Source organism: Pseudopipra pipra, chromosome 1, assembly GCF_036250125.1.
Source record: "Pseudopipra pipra isolate bDixPip1 chromosome 1, bDixPip1.hap1, whole genome shotgun sequence".
NCBI lineage: Eukaryota > Metazoa > Chordata > Aves > Passeriformes > Pipridae > Pseudopipra > Pseudopipra pipra.
The window spans coordinates 153,248,647-153,272,256 of NC_087549.1; the positions used below are offsets into that span (position 1 = coordinate 153,248,647).

The 23,610-nt window shown below is 46.2% G+C and overlaps 1 protein-coding gene across 1 annotated transcript; it reads right to left on the reverse strand.

Annotated features, from left to right (window-relative positions):
* Positions 1 to 1,637: 1,637 nt before the first annotated feature.
* LOC135404958 (obscurin-like) lies at positions 1,638 to 20,289 on the reverse strand. The gene is made up of 15 exons (XM_064639685.1): positions 20,284 to 20,289; positions 19,509 to 19,554; positions 18,667 to 18,744; positions 14,081 to 17,597; positions 13,379 to 13,501; positions 11,888 to 11,998; positions 11,602 to 11,769; positions 11,068 to 11,190; positions 8,616 to 8,786; positions 7,224 to 7,344; positions 6,087 to 6,326; positions 5,060 to 5,283; positions 4,722 to 4,797; positions 3,205 to 3,354; positions 1,638 to 3,069 (listed from the first exon to the last, which is right to left on the reverse strand). Exons 2-15 carry the CDS (start codon positions 19,509 to 19,511, stop codon positions 2,892 to 2,894), a joined length of 5,283 nt encoding a protein of 1,760 aa, XP_064495755.1. The 5' UTR covers positions 19,512 to 19,554; positions 20,284 to 20,289; the 3' UTR covers positions 1,638 to 2,891.
* Between the last annotated feature and the right edge of the window lie 3,321 nt (positions 20,290 to 23,610).

Consider the following 23,610-nt stretch of genomic DNA (forward strand, 5'->3'; position numbering starts at 1 on the left):
TGGGGAGGAAAATTACATGCCATACACTTCCTCCCCCTGATTTGTTTTAGTGTCTTATTAAATTCCTGTCCTTAAATTCAAAACCACAAGTCAAAGGAGCTGTGTGTCCATGGTGGCAGCACTGGCACTGGTGTGAGAGCAGTTGTACAAGCAAAGACCAGGCCAGATGAGCTGGAAAATAAGTGCCTTGGGAGCGTGGGGATGAGCTGCTGTGCACCAGCACTGGGACTGCATTGTTATCAGATCCTCGCTGACACATTTATTTACTTCCACTTTGAAGTATCATTGGCAGGATGGCACCAGCTTGTAGTGAACCCCTGAAAGATCAGAGAGCAGCAATATCCTTTCCAGAGACGTAAGAATTTCCTTGGAGTATTCAAATTGTCATGCCTGTGGTCCCCTTCTTGTATCTGATGAGATCCCCAAAGGGAGCAGAAGTGGGATGTGCTGAACAAGGACATACCAACAACTCCTTCCCATTTCATGTGTAAGAAAAGGTCAGATCTTGCCAATCACCTCATTTACCAGATCAGTGGGAGAAGAGCATTGTGAACATCACTCAGAACCTGCAATACCATTTTCATGTGCTTATGTGGCTTAGGAATGCAGGTGGTCACCTACCTTTCCAGGTCTGCAGGAGGCTGAGCATTCAAGGCATCCCCACTCTCCCAGTTTAGACCCCATCCTCTGCAAATACCCAAGGAGATTGTAAGGAAAGGGATGGAGCGATGGGAAGGGGCTCAAAAACCTAAGTGGGGCATGAGAAAACAACCTCAATCCCTTATGGGCTACAGCCACTGCGACGTTATAGACCTCAAACATCTGTTTTATCTGCTGGATCAATGCAAGATAAAAATTTGCCCCCTGCAAACTCTGCTTGGCTTTATTCCCTTTCAATAATTAGGGTAAATTATTAGTCCTTACAGGTGGTAAGTCCCAGCCTTTCCTGTACAGAGAACAGTGGATTGACTTTAATGCTGACACTAACCTTGGACTTTGGAGATTATCAAGGAATGAAACTCAAACTATTTTCACAGATGTCCAAACATCAAAGGCAGATCCTGCTTTGTTCTGCAAAGGACAGGGGGATGTTGTAACTGCATGTTGAGGGCAAACTATCCCAGCCTGCCAGACTGGGCATTAGCCCAGACCTTGTGGTGTGGAAATTCAGGCAGAAACTATCAAGCACCTTTGGCAGAACCAAGGAAAACCAAAACCACCTGTAACTGCACAAGGCTTGACTGTGACAGTTAATATTCCCATTATCAATTCCAGCACCTTTTCACAATTTTCATGTTGGCTCTCACCTCTTTTTTTTGTCACCCCTGGGCTCATTGTTTGGGTGAGCTACCAAGAATTAAATTTGAGCTCTTCCCGAGTTCTGGTCAATTCAAGCTCCAAACCATGCCCTGGAATGCCTTAGGATAGCTGGAGAGCTCTGAGCCATCATCACATCCTGGCCAAGTGATGTCCTAACTCCAAGGCTTTAGGAAAAGGATTTTTTATGTGGATGGTTTGCATGGAGTTTGTTCCCTGCTGATACACAGTGTACATTGGTTATCACTTGTAGGGACCCCAGGTCAGAGTGAGGGTGAAAGACTGGGCTTGGGAAAGGGATATAAAAATAATGACAGTCATTCAGCAGAAAAATCTGGCTTTACTTGCTTGTCAGAATGGTTTATTTAACCAAACAGTATTGAGTCTATAAAAGACTTCAGACATGCTCAAATGCATGCAGTTGTGAGAAGCAAAAAAAAAAAAAAAGTCATATATGGAAGAGTGTGAAAGCTCCAAGTGAGTTAATCTGCAATTAAATTTTATGCTTGGGTGGCTTCTCCCCTGGCACTGAGCTTTCCATCCCAAAGTGCAAGAGCAAGAGTAAAAAACCAGCCTGTGCCAACAAAAACCTGACTGGATTTGTAAGAGAAGTTAAATTGGAAGGAATCCAGGAATAAATTTGAAAAGTTTACTGGGGGGCAGCTCTCATTGCAGTGTCTGTCTCGTGTAACTCTTCTATCCCCTGAGAGAGCTGAGTCTGTCCCTAAACCCCTGGTTTTCTCTCCTGTAGAGCTTAATGAAGACAATATTCCTTCAACATTCAAAGTTTTACAATCTGCTGAGTCAGTGCCTGCTCTCGACAGCACAGGGAAAATGTTCCAGGTCACAGCTCCTGCTCTGCACACTGAGCAAGGGAAGGAGTCACAACCTGCATCCTTCAGGTTTGGAACAACAGGGGTTAAACATGTTGGGAAAGGCCATCCCTGGTTAAACAGCATCAACTCCAGTATGAAACTGCAATGCATCAGGAACTGTTTTCTGAGTTCCTTCCTCTAAACACAGACAGATACAGCTCTGAGAAAGCCTCCACTTAATGCTGCTTGTGTGGAAAATCAAAGAAAGTCAGTGGTACCCACAGATACATCAATCACTGCAGAGAAACTCGAAGGAGCACTGAGGTTATGAGTACAAAGCCACGACACAGCCAACACCACCCATTGCAGAGGAAAGCAGGGTTGGAAGGAGAAACAACGTGAAATGTCAGGATTTTTTTAAAGAATTAAAACATGGAGCCTTTGGCACATCTCTGGGTAGAAGGGCCTGTGCACTCCCCAGGGAAGAGCAGCCTGGCTTCAAAGTGCCAAAGGACAACACGTGCATGTTACAAGGCCGTGGTCACTGGTGCATTTGCTGCCTTCACTGTCTGCTGACCCAGTTACTCAACAAGTCACAGAATACACAGGAACAGCCTGTGGCAGGCAGGACACACCAGCACAAACACAGGGAGCAGTGACCCCAGCTCAGCTGATGGACACCAGCTTGGCAGGACGGTTTGATACCAAACACTGAGTGCAGAAGGGACAGAGAGGCAGTTCCTGCCTGTCCCATCCACGTCACTGTGCTATCATGAGGCCGTACTTGGAGCACAGCAGGCCCCTCTTCTTTTCCCTTTCCATGAGGAAATTCCTCAGTTTGGTGGTGGGGAAGGTAACCAGTGCTTGCTGCCTGCTGTCCAAACCTGTCTCCTGGAGCCACGGGCTCTGAAGGCACTCGGAGGCTGACGGCCTTCCCCTGGAACAGGAAAGGGGAGGAGGTCAGTCAGGGAGCCCTGCTGGGTGAGGAGGCTCCTTGCACATGGAGAGAAAGGAGGGCCAATAGCCAGGATCTGCCCCAGCTGTGCAGCTGGGAGAGCAGACAGCACCTTACCAGGGGTTTGCACACAGAGTGCTCTGGAGGAAGGACACAGCCCCCCCGGACAGACCCGCGTAGCACCGCGTGAGCTTCACTTTGCCCTTCCTGGTGGTTCTCAGGAACTCACAGGGGACGTCGGAGCTGACGGGGTAGTTGGCACTCAACCTGCCCCAAAAGAAGAGAATTGATCAGAGTGAAGCTGCCTCCAGCTCTGGAGTCCTCAGTGTAAGAAGGGTGTGCACTTGTTGGAGCGAGTCCAGAGGAGGCCCCGGAGATGCTGGAGCCCCTCTGCTCTGGAGCCAGGCTGGGAGAGCTGGGGGTGTTCACCTGGAGAAGAGAAGGATCCAGGGAGACCTGAGATCCCCTTCCAGTGTCTAAAGGGGCTCCAAGAGAGCTGGAGAGAGACTTAGGACAAGGGCTCAGAGTGACAGGACAAGGGGGAACAGTTTTAAACTACAATAAAGGAGCTTTAGATTAGATATTAGGAAGAAATTCTTTACTATAGGGGTAGTGAGGCCCTGGCACAGGTTGCCCAGAGAAGCCATGGCTGCCCCATCCCTGAACTGTTTGAGATCAGGTTGGATTGGGCTTGGAGCAACCTGGTATAGTGGCCCATGGCAGGGAATTTGGAACTGGGTGATCTTTAAGGTCCCTTCTAACCCAAACCATTCTAGGATTCTCTGCCTCTTATAAGGGCATCACTCAGGATGCTCCTTCTCCCAGTAACTCCCACTCAGCAGTGAGAGGAGGGTCATGACAATGCACAGAAACATCATACAGGAAATAAAAATCTCAAAGGCCACTGTTCTTCAATGAGTTTCATGACTTTAGCTGCTTTTCCACTTGATATCATTTGGATTTTTTTGGTAAAGTTGGGGCTTTTCAGACAAGAGAAAAACACCAGCAGCTGCTGTGTTGTAAAACAGCCTCCTTCCTCTGCAGGGAGACATCACTGGGACTGGGCATCCTCATGTTGTGCAGCCAACTCCATCCCTTCCATCCCACAGCCAGCTCCATCCCCTCTGTCTCACAGCCAGCTCCATCCCTTCCATCCCATAGCCAACTCCATCCCCTCCATCCCACAGCCAGCTCCATCCCTTCCATCCCATAGCCAACTCCATCCCCTCCATCCCACAGCCAGCTCCATCCCTTCTATCCCACAGCCAGCTCCATCCCTTCCACCCCATAGCCAGCTCCATCCCCTCTGTCTCACAGCCAGCTCCATCCCTTCCATCCCACAGCCAGCTCCATCCCCTCTGTCCTACAGCCAGCTCCATCCCTTCTATCCCACAGCCAACTGCATCTCCTCCAACACACAGCCAGCTCCATCCCTTCCATCCCACACCCAGCTCCATCCCCTCCATCCCACACCCAGCTCCATCCCCTCCATCCCACAGCCTTCCTTGGCATTGCCAAGGAGGGTTGGCACAACTGATGTCAATTCTCTGAGTCAATGCATCTTCCCTGACTGGTGACTCAGGAATTGTGGTTTTAAGGCTGTTCACAGGGCAGGGAAGGACAGACTGACTTACATGATGAAGGCTGTGATTCCGATGGACCAAATATCAGTCTGTGGGAGGGCTCCTTGCTCTGTCAGCAGTTCTGGAGCTGGAAAAGCAAACTGGTGTGAGCCCAGCTCTGCTCCAACGCACTGAGAGCAGCACAGAGGCAGTGGGTACTTTTGCTGCCTTCCCAAGAGTGAAGAAGAAGCAGCTCCCGGGACAGGGAGCTGGTTGAGGTAAGACACCTCTGTAGATGCTGTTTGCAGTGAAACCTTGAGGACCTCAGGCCAGGTGGCAGCAGTGCTTGATCCCTGAGCTCTGGACCCCTGGATGCCCACTGGAGTGGTGTGACTGAACTCTGTACTCACCCATGGTTTCGACATAGTCCATGCACTTGTCCATGGTAATGACTTTGTCTTGTGTGTAGAACTGTGCGTTCCCAAAATCCAGGAGTTTCAGCAGGTTGGGCTCGGTGATGATCATGTTCTCAGACCTGAGATCCAGGTGCAGGATGTTGTGGGCATGGAGGTACTCGGTGGCACTGAGGATCTGCCACAGGTAGTCCCGGACCTCCACTTCGGAGTACGATGTCCTGGTGGGAGAAAGGACAGCTCTGTTTTCTATTCCCTATCTCCATGCCCAAGAATGCTTTTCTACACCCCTGGATGTTTAATCCCATCAGGCCCTTGAGAGTCACGAGGAAACAACTCTTCATTTAGCAAATATGTTGTGTATGGGGAGGCCAACCCATCCTGTGAGTCAAATTTACAGATGCAAGAAGCTCAGGAGGTCGTAGAGCTGCGTGTCAGAGAAAGCAGCGGGTTGGGCAGAAATCAAAATGCAGATTTGATGCCCATCATTGCCTCTCTTTTAACCACAGGCTTTCATCAGATCCATTTTCTGACATTCTGAGAAACAATGTGGAGGAGAAACGAGATTTTCTGAGTAACCTCCATGTTGTGGGAGTGTGGTAGTTTGAGACTCTCAGAAATCCAATTTCTAAGTTCAAGTCCCCCTCCCACAATTTGCCCCAGTGTGAGAGGGTTTTCAGACAAAACACAACTACTCAGCATTAGGGGAAGGGGAAAATACCTACAAGGGTTTATTTACATGGGATCTCTTATACTGAGATTTTCTGAGTAACCTTGATGTTGTGGGAGATGGGATTTCATATTAACTACTGTAAACTGCTTTCAGTGTCTCAACTGGGCAGCCCTGAATTGTCCCAACCTTACAGGGAACTAAAGTAATTTTTGAATCTCTCAAGAGGCTGCAGAACAAATCCCATGTGCAATGACAGCACACTGGAATTGATGGAGAGGGATGATCCAGTTTGTCAGGAGAAAGCAATAGGTGTTTTCCAGCCCTGAGTGGAAAACCCTTCCATGTTCTTACCGTAGTGCCAAGGAGTGGAGCAGCTCTGGTCCCACACACACCTCCTGGATCAACACCAAGTGCCGTGGGCTGACATAGGCTCCCTTCAGCTGGGCTATGTTTGTGTGGTGGAGCTTCCTCAGGACCTGGTACTCCAGGAGCACAGTCTGCTTGTCCTCTTGCCAGTAAGGGATGATTTTTGCAGCCAAAGTCTTGCCACTCACTTTCTCCCTGCACTGTCGGACGATGCTGAATCGCCCCCTGGTACAAAGGAACACAAAGGGACATTAAACTTCTCTGCTGCTCCTGGAAGAGCCAGGAACTGCTGTTCTTTAAAAGCACCAGGATTCCATGCTGTGTTTTTTGTCCACACCTGATGGGGTGTTATTGAATCCATTCTCACAGTTTGCACATCCTCCTGTGTCTCTAAACTGTACAGTCACTTTAAATTACAGGAGTGAGAGCTTAACTCCTTTGGAGAGAGAGAAGGAGACAGCAAGAGAACTACCCCTTGTTGGCAAGAGAAGTCAGTGCCTCTCTTCTAGGCAGAGAATGTTGCATCCCAGCCTCCTGACTGAAACTGGTACCTGCAAAGGCTGATGCAGCAAGGACAGGAAACTCTGTTAGCCCTGGGCTCACTTCACGAGATATCAAGTGACTGCCCTGCTGCCCAGTTATGATAGGACAAGGGGTGATGGTTTTAAACTAAGAGAGCTGATTTAGACAGGATATAAGGATGAATTTTTATACAGTGAGGGTATAAAACATTGGCACTGGTTGCCCTGAAAGGTAGCAGATGCTTCATCCCCAGAAATGTTCAAGGTCACATTGGATGGGGCTCTGAGCAAGTTGCCTTTCTGGGCAACCTGTGCCAGGGCCTCATTATCCTCACAGTAAAGAATTTATTCCTAATATCTGATCTAACCCTGCTGTCTCTCAGTCTGAAGCCATTCCCTGTTGTCCTATCACTCCATGCTCTTGTAAATAGTCTCTCTCCATCTTTCTTGTAGCTCCCTTCAGGTCCTGGAAAGCCACAAATAGCCTCCTCCTTTCCAGGCTGAACAATCCCAATTCTCTCAGCCTTTCCTCATAGGAGAGGTGCTCCATCACACGTAGGATTTCCCTCTGGATCACAGAGAACTCAGCTGGATTCTCTACCTTTTGATCTCTGTTTGGAAGGCGTAGGTCTGGTAGGTTGGGAAGGGCTCAGATGGTGTGATTACTTCACTCTCTTCCTCAGTAGCAGGTGCTGGGATTTCCTGTGTTGCAGCACGAAGCTCTGCAGAGAAAAAGGGACAGGGATTACATGGGAAAACAGCTCTGTGTGGAAAAATGGGGCCTTTCTGAAGCTCCACTATCTATGAGCAACAGCAAAGACGACAGCAGAGATTTCTCCAGGTGACTCTGCAGCCTGAATCCCAGCTGTGGCACCCAGTGCTGTTGAAATGCAACAGATCCTGCTCTTTCCACCCAAAAATTCCCTGGTGTGGCCACTTCAGGCAGTATGAGATGGACTGTATATTGTGTGCTTGATATATCAAACATCTGAACCACTGGTTCACATCTCCTCACATAACGAGTCACCAGGTCACAGCAAGACACTGACAGAGAACCAGAAACTTCTTTGGGGTGGATATTTCAGGGCAGTAGCTGAAACTTTTTGCTCTAGTTCTGGTGTGTGGTTGTGTCCAAGTGCTCCCTGAAACACTAAATCATCTCTTTAAAGCATCTGCTTGGAAATGCTGGACACATTGAGATACATTGATGGATCCTGGACCAAGGGAAAGCAGAGGATTTAAGGTGAGTTAAAAATATCTCTGTGGACTGATTTTTACAGAGCAATCCTCTCCACTGGGAGGAAATTCCAGTTAGACCATCCTTCTATTTCTTGGCAGAAAGGATGCTTTGCTACAAGGATATGTTTGCTGTGGGGTTACGGATTTCTTAATTTTAAAAACATATGAGTTGTACAATGCAGTCAAACAAGTGAAAAAAAATAGTAAATTGGACTTTCTTTACTTCAGAGACAAAATACAGCTGGAAAATTCATCACAGAAGGACAATAATTCCCAAAGGAAAACACCGGAATAGAGACGTTAACTACTGAATTTAGGATTTAGTCCATAATATAGAGCAGGTCCAGGGCTTTCACCAGTGGCAGATCTATATCAAGAGATAAATGCCTCCAGTCACACATTTATGGTCCAAGATCCATTTCTTCATCATCTCTGATCAAACCTGAGTGTGTCTTCAACAGGTAATCTTCAGTTCCCAGGTTTTTATTTTATTATTAAATTTTACATATATTTACATACTGTTTCTATTTACACAATGTTATTCTCTTATTGGGTTTTCTGATATGTTTATACATATTCCCCTGAGTCCAGAATTAGTAAACAATGTAATTTTAGACAGAAAAACCCTAAACCACCCTGAGCCAAGTGGAACTGGACTTGGTTCACTTGCTCTTGCCTTCTGGGCCCACACCTAAAAGGGTGCAGTGGTTTTGATGCAGGAAGATCCCGATGGTTTCTCGGGATTTGATCTTACCCATTGGATCCTCCCCGGTGATTTTCACGCTGGCAGATGGGTCGCTGTAGGGGCCCATTCCTGCTTTGCTGGTGCAGGCAATCCTGAAGTGGTAGATAAACCCCTTGGGCAGATTTTTGGCATAGTAGCAGCAGTCAGCGAGGTCAGAAGCCAGAGTTGTCCACTCCCCATCTTAACCAAGGAAAGAGAGAAAAGACACCAGGACTCAATTATGATGATCTCACTGGGTTGTAGCTTTTTTGAGGTTTTGGGGTTTATTGGTTTTTTTTTTTCCACCAGCTTTACTTATGTGCTGGGAATATGAAGAAAAAAAGGCCCATTCCAATCCCTTAACTTTCTGTGATTCTCTGAATCTTGTAGAATGACAGAAAAACCAACTTGCTATGGCCAACTTTTGTGCGTGGTGACACTCACTGTCCCTGTGTTACTCTTCTCTGAAATCAGCTGGTTTATATCTGACAAGTCCAAGTTGTGCCAATATTCTGTCAGAGAAATGGGGAAACTTTCCTGTGTTCTTTCTGTTTATCTAATTCCTGCACCAATTCCTAATGCAAATATCCACCAAGAACTCCAAACAGAACCCCCAGCTAAATCACTGATCTGTTTTTCCTTTTGGCCCTGTCCTGAATCCAGTTGAGACCATGAGGATTCCTGGACAGAACTATCCACTAACACTCTCCAAGCAAAACCAGTGTTTGAAATGTAGGCAGTTTTACTCAGCTTTTATGAAACTCAGATGATTTCTCAAGGAACTGAAATTGCAGATATGTTCTGGACTCATAATTTATGGGACTAAGGTGGGAAGGAGAAAATCACCAGCAAACATTTAATGACCTTTCATTTCACATGTTGCTGTGTCTCATGTTTTGCTGCTGTGCTCAAGGCTGAACTCGACTCCTTTCTACTGCCTGAGATTAAACCCATCCTTTCACTCAAACAAACACTTCTGGAGGCCTCAAACCTTTAAATAAGCAGTAATTCACTGCCCAAACTGAAAGTATTGATGACTTTGCAGGGTACTGGCTGAATTTAGGGATGTGTTTGTATAAGAAGGAGCAGATACAGCTTAGAAATAGAGAAAAGTGTCTGCAGAAGCAGCTGGCAAAAGCCTGTTGTCAAGTCATGGATAAAACAAGGAATTTTTTACCTTAATCCTCCTGTGTTCAGAAACTTTTCATGTTCCTGCTAAGTACACAGAATGCAATGGAAGATTATAGATGCCGTTTCCTGGTTTTTTTCCTAATTGGAACAACCTGTGTTTCTATCCTCCACAGAGTGTGTCCTACTGTCGTGTCAAAAAGGAATAACAAAAAGAAACTGGCGTAGGAGAAAAAGTGACTCACACCAGCTCCAGAGGGAAAAGGCTGAAAACTGCCTATGCCCGTGCTAATCCAGAGGGGAGTGTTTGTATATTCGGGGAATTAGATGAGGGAACGTGGAGCAGCTGAATCCAAAGGGCTGTGTTTGTGTGACTGCAGAAGGCATTGCTGTCAGACATCCCATTCGTAGTAACAACAGCAAAGCAGTCCCAGGAGAGATGGAATAGGCTTGGGGATTTGGTTCAAAGCTTTTGTGACTGAACAGGAAAACATCCGCTTTTGACAAGGGCACATAGTGACAGAAGGAGGGGGAATGGCTTTAAACTGTAAGAGGGGAGATTTAGATCAGATGTCAGGAAGAAATTCTTCTCTGTGAGGGTGGGGAGGCCCTGGCACAGGTTGCCCAGATAAGCTGTGGCTGCCCCTGGATCCCTGGAAGTGTCCAAGGCCAGGTTGGATGGGGCTTGGAGCAACCTGGGCTAGTGGAAGTGTCCCTGCCCATGGCAGGGGGTTGAAACTGGATGGTCTTTAAGGTCCTTTCCAACCCAAACCTTTTTATAATTCCATGATTCTATGATTCACTGACTTCCTTAAGCTCTGGACCCAACCCTTGCAAGAGAACATCAAAGGGGTGATGCAGTATTGCCAAAATGTGGGTGTTTATTCTGGCTGTTTGCCCTGAGCTTCCTCCATAATCAATGGGAAAAGAAAGCCTGGCTGTTTAGCAGAGGATGAACTCCCTTTTTGACAGATCAGAAAACCTGGATATAAGATGATGTTTTTTGCTGGGCATTATTAGTGTATCATTTTGCCAAATTACTCAAGGCTGTGTATCAGGCACCAACCAGGCATTTTCTTCTGTAGCTGCTCACTTTTTGGTCATAACTTTTGTGTCACCTAGTTTGAGTCACACTTCAGCAAAGCCTTGGTATGAGGATGCATATTTTCCAGGCTGATTTATTTAGCACAACACTTAACTTTCAGATGGCTGAATGATGGCTGTATGGATTTCATTCCTAACTCAAAACTAGGGAGTTAATCGAGCTGTTTCTGAATAAAAGTAAAATATCCAGCAGGTGAAGGGATCACACAAACCAAGATGTTCCCTGTGAGGTGTAAGGACAGCACTTTACCTTCACTCTTGCACTGGATGGTGTAATGGACAGGGGTGTTGGTCTCCACAGGTTTCCAGACCACCTGCACTCCATCCTTGTAGACTTCCACCATGTCAGGGGGTGGAGGGCTGGGAGGAACCTCTGTTGAGAGGAGGCACAAAACCCAGGGACTGTTAAGAGCAGCACTGCTGTGAATCAAAACCCTACACCCAGCATGTCTCGGTTACAGATATTATTTATATATATATATGTATATGTTTTATATGTATATATAGGCACACACCTAGAGAAACAGCAATTTAACCCAACCTTAATTTAAACTCAGTATTAAAGTTTTGTCTTGGAGGGCTCTGAATCCAGAAGAGTGAAGAAGAGGGAATGAACCCTGCAATATGTGCCACACTACCAGACAGCAAAGGCTGTGGACAACAGCAAGGGAGAGATTGTCCTCTGCACCTCTCTGCAGAAATCTCACCTCAGAGGTATTTACAGGTCACATTTTGGGGCAGAATTATTTATAACACCTGTTTCTGTAGCTGCTTCTCCTCTTACCTGCTTTTCTTATGACACAAGAGGTGGATGCCGAGCCCAGGGAGTTTGTGGCCACACAGGTGTAAATACCAAAATCCTCAGGATTAACAGAGAGAATAGTTAAGAGCTGGAAGTGTTTGAGGGTGGATGAGATGAGGATCCGGCTGCTGCTCTGGACAGGGATCCCATCTGAAAAGCAGAAGGTAGGAGAGATAAACACCCTGAAAGTTGATACCAAGGTGTCTAAACCCCTCCCTGCACCCCTGTCCCAGAGGTCAGGGACTCCCTGGAGGGATGCCAGTGTCACCTCTGAACCAGTTGATGTGCAGGGAGGAGTGAGCTGCCGTCCGGCACGACAGCGTCACGCACTGTCCCACGGCAGCAGCCTGGTCCATGAGCTCCTCAGTGAAGGATGGGGCTGCAGGGAAGAGGAAAAAACATCAATTCAGAATAGCCAGGAGAGTTATGTGGAAAACAAATGCATGCAGGACGTCAGAAAACCTTTCTAATTGTTCAAGAACATTTCTGGTTCTTGCTCCGTCATCCTTTTGACCGCCCGTTGGAGAACCCCCTGGGCACTGAGCACAGGTGCAGGAGACCCAGGGACACAGTGTGACTGCTCATACATGATCACCCAGATGGATCTTGGGAAGTCCATAGGGAATACCTGCATTGCCCAGCCCTGCTGGTACAGCTGAGGCAGCAGAACAGCTCAGAGCAGAGAGAGATCATGTCACAGCAAGAGTGTTCCCCCAGCCGAGCCAAAATGTGGGGGCAAAACTAAATGATGGTATTTTGAGGATGAGGGGATCAAATAGGACAAGAGGAAATGGCCTCCAGTTGCAACAGGGGAGGGTTAGATTGAATATTAGGGAAACTATCTTCGTGGAAAGGGTCATCATGGATTGGAACAGGCTGCCCAGGGCAGTGGTGGAGTCACCACTCCTGGAGGGATTTAAGAGACATGTGGATGTGGCACTTGGGGACAGGGTTTACTGGTGGCCTTGGCAGTGCTGGGTAATGATTGGACTCAATGATCTTAGAGGTCTTTGCCAACCTAAATGATACCATGATCAAGACAACATAAGAAGAGAGAAGCAGAGATGAAAGATGGATATGAAAGGAGGAAAAACCCCATAGAGCATCAAATCTGCTCCTGCCTCCATGGCAAAGGGGGAGCTCAGGTTTTCTTCTGTGCTTCTCCGGGTTTTTTTTCTCCCCAGTTGCCAGGAGCTGCCAGCCTCTCACACCTGCCCTTCCCAGTGTTTTCCTGGGCTCTGCTGAGTACTGGGACATTAGTCTGACCTTGGGAAATGCTCCTGACAGAGTCAAGGGGAAACTTGTCTAGGAAAAAGCAAATTCAGCTTCGCTGATACACCATGTGGGGCTGCCCCGTTATTTTTCATTCCGTAGCTCTGTAGCAGCATGTCTGGACTTAACACATCCATTCAGGACTGGAGCATAGGAATTCATAGTTCCCTGCCTCTGCCTTCCCACCCATGGATACTCCTTTTATTCTCTTTCTATCTTACACCTGGATTTTATTCCTTTGCAGTGGCTTCCTGGAGTGGCTCCAATTTGCAAACAACGCCATGACAGGTTTTATCAAGGTCCTAGTTATGATGTAAACAGAGGAGACTGGCCCATGTCACATGAGTTGGTCCAGGTCATCTCTCCAGACAATCACTGCAGATCCCTCCTTAGAAACTGGCCTCACAGAGCACTGGGATTTTCATTACTGATACTTCATGCTAAAACAAACCACTGGCTTTGTGGCACCACAGTGCCAGAGCAATACCTTTCTCCTTTGGCATGAGGCTTGGCAACTTGAATGAGGAGAGTGCTGATTTCCTCTTCAGAGATCCTTCAGCCCCTGTTAACAGCTCTTTTTCTGCTGCCTCACTTCCCAGCTCACCAAACTCTGTTTTGAGAAAGGATGAGAAGTCATTCAAGGCCACCCTTCTCCCCGCGGCATCAATTTACAGTGACAGCTCCTCCATTCACACATAAACAGCTCATCACTCACAGGTTCCCTTATTAACCAGCCTTCAGTCAGCAGGGAAGGCTGTGACAGCTGTGACAAACACAACAGTGTCCTGGAAGAACAGGGAATATCTAAGGATGGCAGAGAAGAAAGGACAGATCCTGATGTCCAATAGCCAGGGTGACTTCACCAGCTTCTCCCAGTCACTTTATTTTTTTGAGATTTACCATGGTCAGATGATAACTGCAGCAAGGACAACATCACCCAGGTCTGCTTTTGTGCAACCTCAGACAGGGGAATTTGAGCCCCTTCCATCAGCGGATTAACACATCTGCCTCTGCACTGGGGTAACCCAGTAACAGAGGGGTAGTGCTGGAGCTGGAAACTGCTGATTTCATAACCTGCCATGGCCAGTTTTACAATTCCAGTCTAACCACAGCCTCAGATAAAAGGAAAAAGCAGCTTTATCAGAGCCCAGTTATAGCAGAAAATCTATAAAGGAGCAGAAATACTTACCTTCCTCTGCCTCTGGCTCAGGAGATGTCTTTCCTTTTAGGATTCTTGAAATATGGGCAACAGAAGCTTTTACTTTCTTCTTCAGACTCTGCTCCACTGACAGCTCCACTGAATGAGACCTTGCATATGGCTTAAAGAGTCCTGGCTTGGTGTGGAAGGAGCTTTTCTGCTTCCCACTGGAGTCCTTTTGGGAGCCGTACATTTCTTTATGGCTCTCTGGCCCTTTCCCCATGGCCAGAGTTGCCTTTGAATCCTCAGATATTTCCAAATGGTTCTTCCTGTTCTTGTCCTCTGCCTGCTCCCTGATGCACAGCCTCTTATCCTTATGCAGATGCCCTGCAGGAGGGGACCTTGCCCTTTCACCGAGAGGAATAAACCGTCTACGAACCGGCTTGGGCGAAGGCTTCTTGTAGCTCAGAAATTCAAACGGAAAATAGACAATGTCATACAAGTCAGAGAAGTTCAAGTAGGCAGGTTCCACCTCTGAGATGTCAAATTTTTGAGGGCCGCTGCCAGTACTGGGGGTTTCATCTGACAGGTCTTTGATTTTCACCAAAGACACTTCTGGGTGTTTCCCGGTGTCCTTGATCACTGGCACTCGGCTGGGTCTTTTCCCGGTGTCCGAGCTCTCTGTTGAGGAAACGCTGGCTCGGCTGGAAGTGGGGCTCTCAAACGCCAAGTCCTCCAGGTGTTCACATTCACGAGGAATTGTCTGTGCTCCCTGCCCTTCCAGTACCTCCGACTCCTCACTCACAGCAAGGTAGGGTTCTTCAAGGCCATCCTGCTCATCTTCCCTCTGTTTTACAGAAGGGGAGGAGGTGTCCATGTGCTTTCTGCTCTCCTTCTCTCCAGAAACTGACTCTGCCCAAACATTCATCTCTTCAGAGAGGGAAACCATCTCGTCCACTAAGCCCTCCAGCACAGCAGACTCCTCATCACTGTAAAAGGAAGACCTGTGATGTGATCGCTCCTGACGGCGATCCCTGCGGAGTGACGGTGGGACAGCTTTTCCAGCATCAGATCTTCCACTTTCTAAGGCAACGCCTCCACCCTCACCATGGACCTTTGGACGTTCCTCATATTCTACTTCATAGGCTGAAGCTGGAGCACCTTCTGGTTGTGCAGCAGTTAAGGCACCCCCCAGACCATCAGAAATCCCAGCACTGGGACTGGCAGCCCTGTGCTGCTCCAGCACCCGATGTCCAGCCTTGGGAAAAGGAGCAGACGTGGTCTGTGCAGTTGCTGGGCTTCCACCTGCTGTCACAGCAGATCTCACCTCGCTGTGAAGGGATGGATGTTTCTGTTTTTCCCTCTCACAGACCAAAGGGAGAGCAGTGCTTTGGGAGGACACCGTTCCCGCTGTGTGTCTGCTCCCTGGAACAGCATGGCCTTCAGAAACCTTCTGGGGTTTGGCTCCGTCATGGGCCAAGCTGGGAACAACCTCTGTGACCGCAGAGCTTTCACTCCTCAGAGCAACAAACCTCTCCTTGCTGTGAGCTGGCCCTTCCCTTTCAGCCCATGCTCCACCAGAGACCGGAGTCGGCACTGACTGTGGTGGTGGGACTTTGGGAACAATGAGGTGCTCTCCTTTCAGGCTGGCTGATGCTGTGAATCCATGAGCAGGAGCCTTCCTGTGAGCCTGGCTTTCACCAGCATGGGCTGATAGTGGAGTGACTCCTGTCACACTCAGCCCTTCCTCCTCCAGGACAGCAGATCTCACCTCTTTGTGGGTCTTCACCTTCTGAGGAGCCCCTTCACCAGCTGTGAGGGCACCTGGCCGCTTGCCCAGAGACACAGGAGCTGCTGGAACACTTTTCCCAGGAAATTCCTGACTTTTGTCTTTAAGTACTGGAAGTGAATCGGTCTCTGTCTGTTCTGCTGGAACAGCAGAGCTTTCATGCTCCATGAGTTCAGACTCGGCAACACCGTGAGCAGAGGTCTTTTCACCTGAATGTTTCTGCCTTTTGTCCTTCCAAGGTGGAACTGGGGCCATCCTTTTGATCAGCAGTGTTCCACCTTTTTGATCCTGGTGGATGTCAGTGCCGTGAGCAGACTCCTGGGGCAGACACACACCTCCCTTACTCGTGGGAGATGACTCAGAGGTGGCCTCTGACTGTGTCAAGGTTGGAATGGACTCTTTGCTCTCCTGAAAAGCAGTGCCAGAGGAAGATTTACCCTCCATGCTCTCATGTTTTTGGGCTGCTGATGCAGTTATGTCTGAGCACTGGGCAGTCAGAATGGGGCTTTTGCCTTCCAAATCTTCAACATCCTCCTCAATCTCAGTAGCTTTTGACTTCTTCAGTAAAGGTTTCCTATTTTCACTCCTGTGAGGTGACACTGGAAGTCCCTCAGCCTGTTGCATAAAAGCAGCTGGGCACTCATTACCCTCACAATGTGTGGAGGGAGAGGGCTTCTCTCCTGAACAATCCTTGCTGGCTCTCCTGACTTCCTCCTGCTTTGATGTGTCTACAGAACATCCCTTGCCAGGCCCTGCAGAAATGTCACAGTGGTCACTGCCTTCAGGGCAGCTCTCCTGGGACAAGACATCACAGTCTTCTTCCAAAATGTCTTGTTCCCTCAGTGACCTCGAGGCTCTCAGCCTGTAGTCGTCCAGGGAACGGCTCCTGCTGGCACCAGCAATGGCAGGATGTGGTGGTTTCCTGGCAGTATCAAACGACGCTGATTTGGTCAAGGATCCCAGCAGGCTTTCCCTGCGATCATCTCCTTCCTCTTCCTCTTCCAGTTCAAACTGCTCCAGGAGGGGCTCACGGAGACCACTGAGGGGCACCTTCGAATATCCACCTTTCCGGAAAGTCCTCCTGGCTCTGTCCAGGTGCCTCCTGAACTCCCTGCCTGGCGAGGAAGGCGGCCTTGCAGGCAGCTCTGTTGCTTGGCTGTAGAAAGTGCTTTTGATGACGCTCTGCCTGGGCACAAAGGCAGATGGCTTTTCTGTGCCATCCCCAGCCTTTTCAATCCTCTCCTTGTCAGCTAAAGACATGTCTGCTTTTCCTTTCTGACCTGGATGTGATGTGCTTTCCATGGAAGCCCTCACGGATGAAGGCTCGGCAGCACCGCTCCTTTGGGGTGGCTCCGCTCTTTCATCTCGAACACTGGGATGGAGCCTCTCCTTCTCCTGGAAGACACTCGCCATGAGCTCTTTGCTTTCTGTGGGTGATTTGTCCCCCACCTCAGCCTTCATGGAAGCATATTTCCTCCTCATGGGTTTTACTGGAGGGACTGGTGCCTTGGAGTGCTTCTGCTCACTGGAACGTTTTGGAGGCTCCTGATAACTTGGTGCTTCAAATACGGGCAAGTGCAGCTCGGGGGTGGAACCAAAGTGCCTCTTCTTGGGGAAATTCGAGTTCTCGTTGTCTGAAGAGGAGCCACTGGTACTGGATGAAGTGCTTTCCTCGATGAGGTGTCGGGAGATGGCCAGGGAGGTGTTGTCGTGGGTCCTTTCCAGGATTTCTGGGATAGACCTCATTACCAGGATGGATTTGTAGCACATCAGAGACCGCTGGGGAGCCAAACAAAATATAGCACAGTGAGATGGAGACATGGTGGGAGGATGGCAAAGCAAACATACCCAAATGAAATCCTGAACTCCTAATTACCTCACCCACGAGTTTAATTACACGCTGCCAACCCTTTGTACACATCACCAATCCAGGCCTCATTTGCTCTCTAAATCTTCCTCTTCCCTCATTGACAGACGTGAAACTCAATTGACTTCAGGGGACATACTTGCTGTTGTGAACAGGGAAGCAGGACCCTGCTTGAGATTTCCAAAGTCAATCTGGCCACTCAAAGCAGATGGAAAGGCGCTTTTAATGGAAAACATCGGAAGAAAGGCTTGCTGGAATCAATGGCCTTAAATCCACTGATTACAGTTCAACCTACAGTGACTCAGGTCAACAGAAGACCTACCACAGTGCAGGAGGTGGGATTCCTCTGCTCTAAATTCTGCCATGTGAGACATCTCAGTTGAAACTGGGCAGCTGCCCTCCCCTTCTAACCAGCAGGGAGAAACTGGCTTCTTCAGAAGGCAATCAATCCCATCATTATAGAGAACCTCAGGAAAAGAGGTATTTTTGGAGACCTGTCTATAATTCAGCAAAGGCAGCTGAGGGCACCTCACTTAGACACAACCTTGTGTCTTACAGGCACCTGCATGAGACCAAGTGTTTCCCAGGCAGTAAAAGTCTAGATAATTAATTCCTGACACATCCCTCAACTGCAGCCTCCTGGGCTTATTCCCCATTCACAACCAAGATGAGATCTCTGCTGAGCTCGCTGTCCAAGCCCAAAAGACTTTCAAAGATTCAAATGTAAATAAAAATATATATAACAAAAATATAGATTATATAGATTATTATAGTTTATTGTGTATTATATATTATAGATTAATATATAATATATAATATATATTAATATAATATGCAATACAATATGATTATATATTACATATTATATGTTAGATAATATATAATATAAATAACCTATAATATATATTATTATATAGTATAAAGATTATATTGATTATTATATAGATTATATAACAAAAATATAGATTAAGGGCAACTCACCTGCCACTTGCTCCGAGCCACGATGAATTTGAGCTGCTTGGTATTAATGAAATGAGCTGCTTCGAGGGGAACATTGTGCTGCCAGGTGGAATGAGAGGAAAATCATTGGTTCAAAAAAAAACTGACTTCATTTCCTAATAAATCTCTAGGATTCCCTCCTTCCAGAGTTGTTTAATTTAGGAAAGCTACAGTAGACCAAATGCTACACTCCCTTCATAGTTAAATTGCAGACAAAATCAGTGATAAAAGTAAGCCTTGTTCAATACATGCCATTAAATCCTTTTTTTATTGCTAATTTTTAGCTCTTCCCCTTAGTGATTTAAGGCATTGCAATATATAAACTATAACTTTGTCCTGCAAAGCCACAGGTTCCTCTGTGGAGGAAACAGCCTGAAGCTGAACCAGGGGAGGTTCAGTTTGGACATTAGGGAAAATTTCTTCCTGGAAAGGGTAGTCAAGGATTGGAACAGTCTGCCCAGGGCAGGATGGTGGAATCACCGTCCCTGGAAGGATTTAAAAGATGTGGCACTTGGGGATATGGTTTAGTGGTGGCCTTGGCAGTGCTGGGTTAATGGTTGGACTCCATGACCTTAGAAGGGTTTTCCAACCTAAATGATTCCATGTTGTATCTGCTCACGTCAGTAGTAAATCTTTATCCTTTGGAACGAAAGATATCCTGGCATGTAAACCCCTTTCTGAGGAGCCATTCCTGAGCTCCTCTGTGGCACAGAAAGTAAGAGACTATGGGAAAAAAATAAACCAGCAAACATCCAGCAGCTTTTGGGGCCACCTCTGCCAACCTCATTATTGTAATGACCAATAAAGGACCAGGACAAACTTACCATGAACCACTTGTGGGACAGACAGTCCAAAGCACTAGGCCTGGCTCTGGTAAGAGAACAGATGGGCATTTTAGTTGGAAGTCACTTCCAAAGCAACCACAAGATCTTCCTGAAGGTGCTGCTGCACATGGACACAGGTGTACGCTTTGGTGTGTGTCCTCAGGCTGCTGGTTTAGAGCTGAGAAGCCAACAAGCTTTGAGCCCAAGGTTTCCTTCCCTTGAGGTGAAATAATACTCCTTTTTTCTTTCCCAGATTCCCCACAGATCCCCAGGAAGACCCTTTGACACTCAGTGTGGAGCCTGTTCAAGGGTGTCCAGAGCAGCCCTAAGAGGGACTTTGCCTTTCTAGGTGACCAGAGAGAAAATAGCTTTGGCAGGAGGCAGAAAGAATAGAAATGAAATTAAAAAGCAAGGGCCTGCAAACCTGCCTTCAAGCCTCCTTTTGTACCTGAAATTGCTTAATGAATATGGTTAATGGTATTTAATTCTCTCATAACTCCCTCTACACCAGTCCTTGCTCTTCCCACTTGTCCATGTCGCTCCAGAAATTCACCTGCCTGGAGGGGGCAGGGAGTCACCATCACCACCCCAACGTGGCAAATATCCAAACTGTGGTTTGGGTAATGGGGAATAACGAGCTAAAATTAGGGCAGAACATCTGGAAACATCAGCTTGCTACTTTTCTAGAGAACAACAGCTCTGACGAGCCGAGATGTGCCTGCTGAGATACCAACACCCCTGCACGGGGCTGCAGGAAGCACAGGAGGACACTCACTTGGGGTTCAGTTAAGGAAGGAAGCACAGGAGGACACTCACTTGGAGTTCAGTTAAGGAAGGAAGCACAGGAGGACACTCACTTGGGGTTCTGCTGCAGGATCCCTTTCATGAAGTCCTTTGCATCTTCACTCAAGTGAACAACATCAGGAATGGTCCATGAAATTTCCCCGCTCTGGATGTTCAGGAGGGTTTTCCTGTCGTTCTCCCCAGCAAACGGAGACTTGCACGTGAGGCTTATTTATTGGACACCACAAAATAAAAGGAGACAGATTTTAGACTTTGATTTGCTGTTCAAATGACAGAAGCACAAGTGCCCTCCTGGGGTTTTAAGATATTTGAGGGACTCCATGTGTGGGACTTGCTTGTGAGCAAGGTGTTCACTAACAAGTCATCTTTCACCCCAGCATTTCATGGCACTTGACTGAATCATTATTTATTTGGGATAATAGTAAGATAAGGAATTAAGGCACAGTTACAGTGGGGTGTTGGCTAAAACAGGGAAGGGGGAGACTAAACCTTATCCACTGCTCCCACTGTGAACTACAAGGAATGCAGCTCTCAGGGACAACAACCAAAGCCCTGGGAACCCAGGAAAGGAGGAAAACACAAAATAAATTGTCCTTATCATAGAGAGACTCAATGCTCCACTCAAATCCCCCACTTGAAGGCACTGGAGGACTCTGATGGACAAAGGATTATTAAATGAGTCATTAAAAGAAGATTTGTTTACCTTAGATAGGTGATGACTCCAACAGCCCTGAGGAGAAAGGGAGCACAAATGTCAGGTGTTTGTCACTATTTATCCATCCTTCTCAAGCACACAGCCCCTCTTCCTGCCACTAGACACCCCCTTCTCCTCACCTTTCCAAGGAAAATAAATCCCCAAAGTTTTTTTCACCCTTCAGGTTTTTTTTCCCCCTTCAATATTTTTTAAAATTGTTCTCGAGCCATCTTCCAATTTTAAAGCACAGATAAAGGAAAGGGCTCATAATACTTTTTTTTTTTTTTGGGAGTTTGTTTGCCTTTTCTAGAAAGCTCTTTAGGATCATTCTCTCTTGTTGCTGCCTCTAATAGAGATCATCTCCTCTAAGATGCTCCTTTGCATCAATGAGCTGTCAGAGTTCAATTATGACTGAAAAAAAAAATAGAAGGAGCTTTAAAGGGCCCTGATGGCTTTTGGATTCTCAGAGTTCACTTCCAGTTTCCTGTGTAATTATCACTGCTCCATTTACTTATTAACAGTAAATGGATATTCAGGCCCTCAAGGGCCTGAAAAAGCTTTTTAGGAAGATGAGAGATGAGCAGATATTACCAGATATCAGTTGCTTTTGACACCGGTGACAGAGAAACAATTTCTGGGGCAACAAACTCTGGAGAGCCGTATTTGCTGTACTGAGGCTCAAAGGGGGTGATCTTCTGAGCAAACCCAAAGTCACAGATCTTCAGGTCTTCCCTCTCAGGATAAACCATGAGGATATTCAGTGGCTATAAAATAAAATAAAATAAAATAAAATAAAATTATAAAATAAAATAAAACAAAATAAAACAAAACAAAACAAAACAAAACAAAACAAAATAAAATAAAACAAAATAAAACAAAACAAAATAAAATAAAACAAAATAAAACAAAACAAAATAAAACAAAATAAAATAAAATAATAAAATGAAATAATAAAATAAAAGGAGAAATTTTACTTTAAAGCAGGCAATATTTTCTGTTTTAAGTAAGAAAATAATTGAATAATAACTAAATAATTCAAACATAGAATGCCCATTCCCTGACAAAGAAGAGGCTGTGAAAAGCCTGTCATTGCACATTACCTTGATGTCCAAGTGAAGGATGTTGTTGTCGTGAAGATATTTGAGTCCTTCCAAAAGTTGCTTGATATACAGTTTGACCTAAGAATCAAATTAATTATTAAAAAATTATTAAACAGTAGTAGTACATAGGAGGGTCCCTGATTCCACCAATATTTGTAGTATATGAGAGAGGGAGAAATTGAACCAGAAGTACTTTTAAAGCTAGAATTATCTTCTTTTATTATTCTTGCAGTTGGAATTAGATGTGAACCAAACATCACCCTGTGGAATGAAGCTGTGCCTCGTGTGTGACCCCTTTGCCCTGCTGGAACCTTCTGTATGTGAAAAAGTCCCTACTTTTTTAAAAAACAAAACAAAACAAAACAAAACAATCCTACAAAGATGCAAATTAAAAGAAATGAAAGAGACAAAAATCCTCAAGTTCAACAAACTTTATCAACTGTCATAACACAAACTCAGCTCTGGCTTGGTTTAAGTCAGGCAAACACAAATTTTTAAAACACAAATGCATCTTAAAACTATGTTGTAAACCTATTTGTTGACCACATGCAGATCCAATCAGACTATGACTGTGAACATTTATATCTAGATTTACATCCAGATTCAGCTCTGGAAGTCCTCTACCTTTGACATTTTATAGTGTCATATATATATATATATATATATATGACGTGTGATGTCATTCTATGATGTTTCCCTCTGAGTATTCTAAGAAAAATCAATTTTCCCCATAAACGTGGGACACCTGGCTACCAGATGGGAGATATGAAACATTTTGAACTTTGAGCACCAAGGATCTAAAAAAAAAAAAAAAAAAAAGAACCTTTTAGAAACCATAATTTCATCCCTTTGTTTTGGGGACTTAAAGGGAGTGGATAGAATTCAGTTACAAGGGGATAAATTGGTATTAAGCAAGCGAAGATACAGGAGCTCCAGGTGACAGATAGCAAAGAAATTATAATACTAGAGCAAATATAATAATATTTTTTGGGTTGAATGCAATCCTGGTGGTCAAAACCACTGCCTGTTTCTAGTTACTCTCCAGAGAAACTCAACTTAGCAATGCAAGTTGTTGGGGGCACATTTGAAGGGCTGATTGTGTTTTGACAGGTTGCCACTGGTTTCAAAGACATTCCTCATAAGGAAAGACATTCCTCCATAAGGAAAATGCAGGTGGAACCAACTCTGGGCTCTCAAGTGAGGGAGAGGAATTACCTCAGCTTCGGTGACCACACTCTTCTTGAACAAACGGTCCAGGAGCTCTTCGCTGGAGCATCTGACATGGGCATTAAGGGAGAGCAGAACTGAAGGTAAAAGCTCATTTTTGCAGCAGAATTCACCAGGTGGTCTCAGGCAATGTGATGATCATTAAAATCTCTATTGCTGTGCCCTGCTGGCAGAGTTGGGCTGCTCTAAACCCGTGCTCCTACAAGCAGGAGCTAAAATCTTCAGGTTGGGAGATTTTGGTATTGCTTGTGCTAAAATCTACCTGTTGGCTACTGGG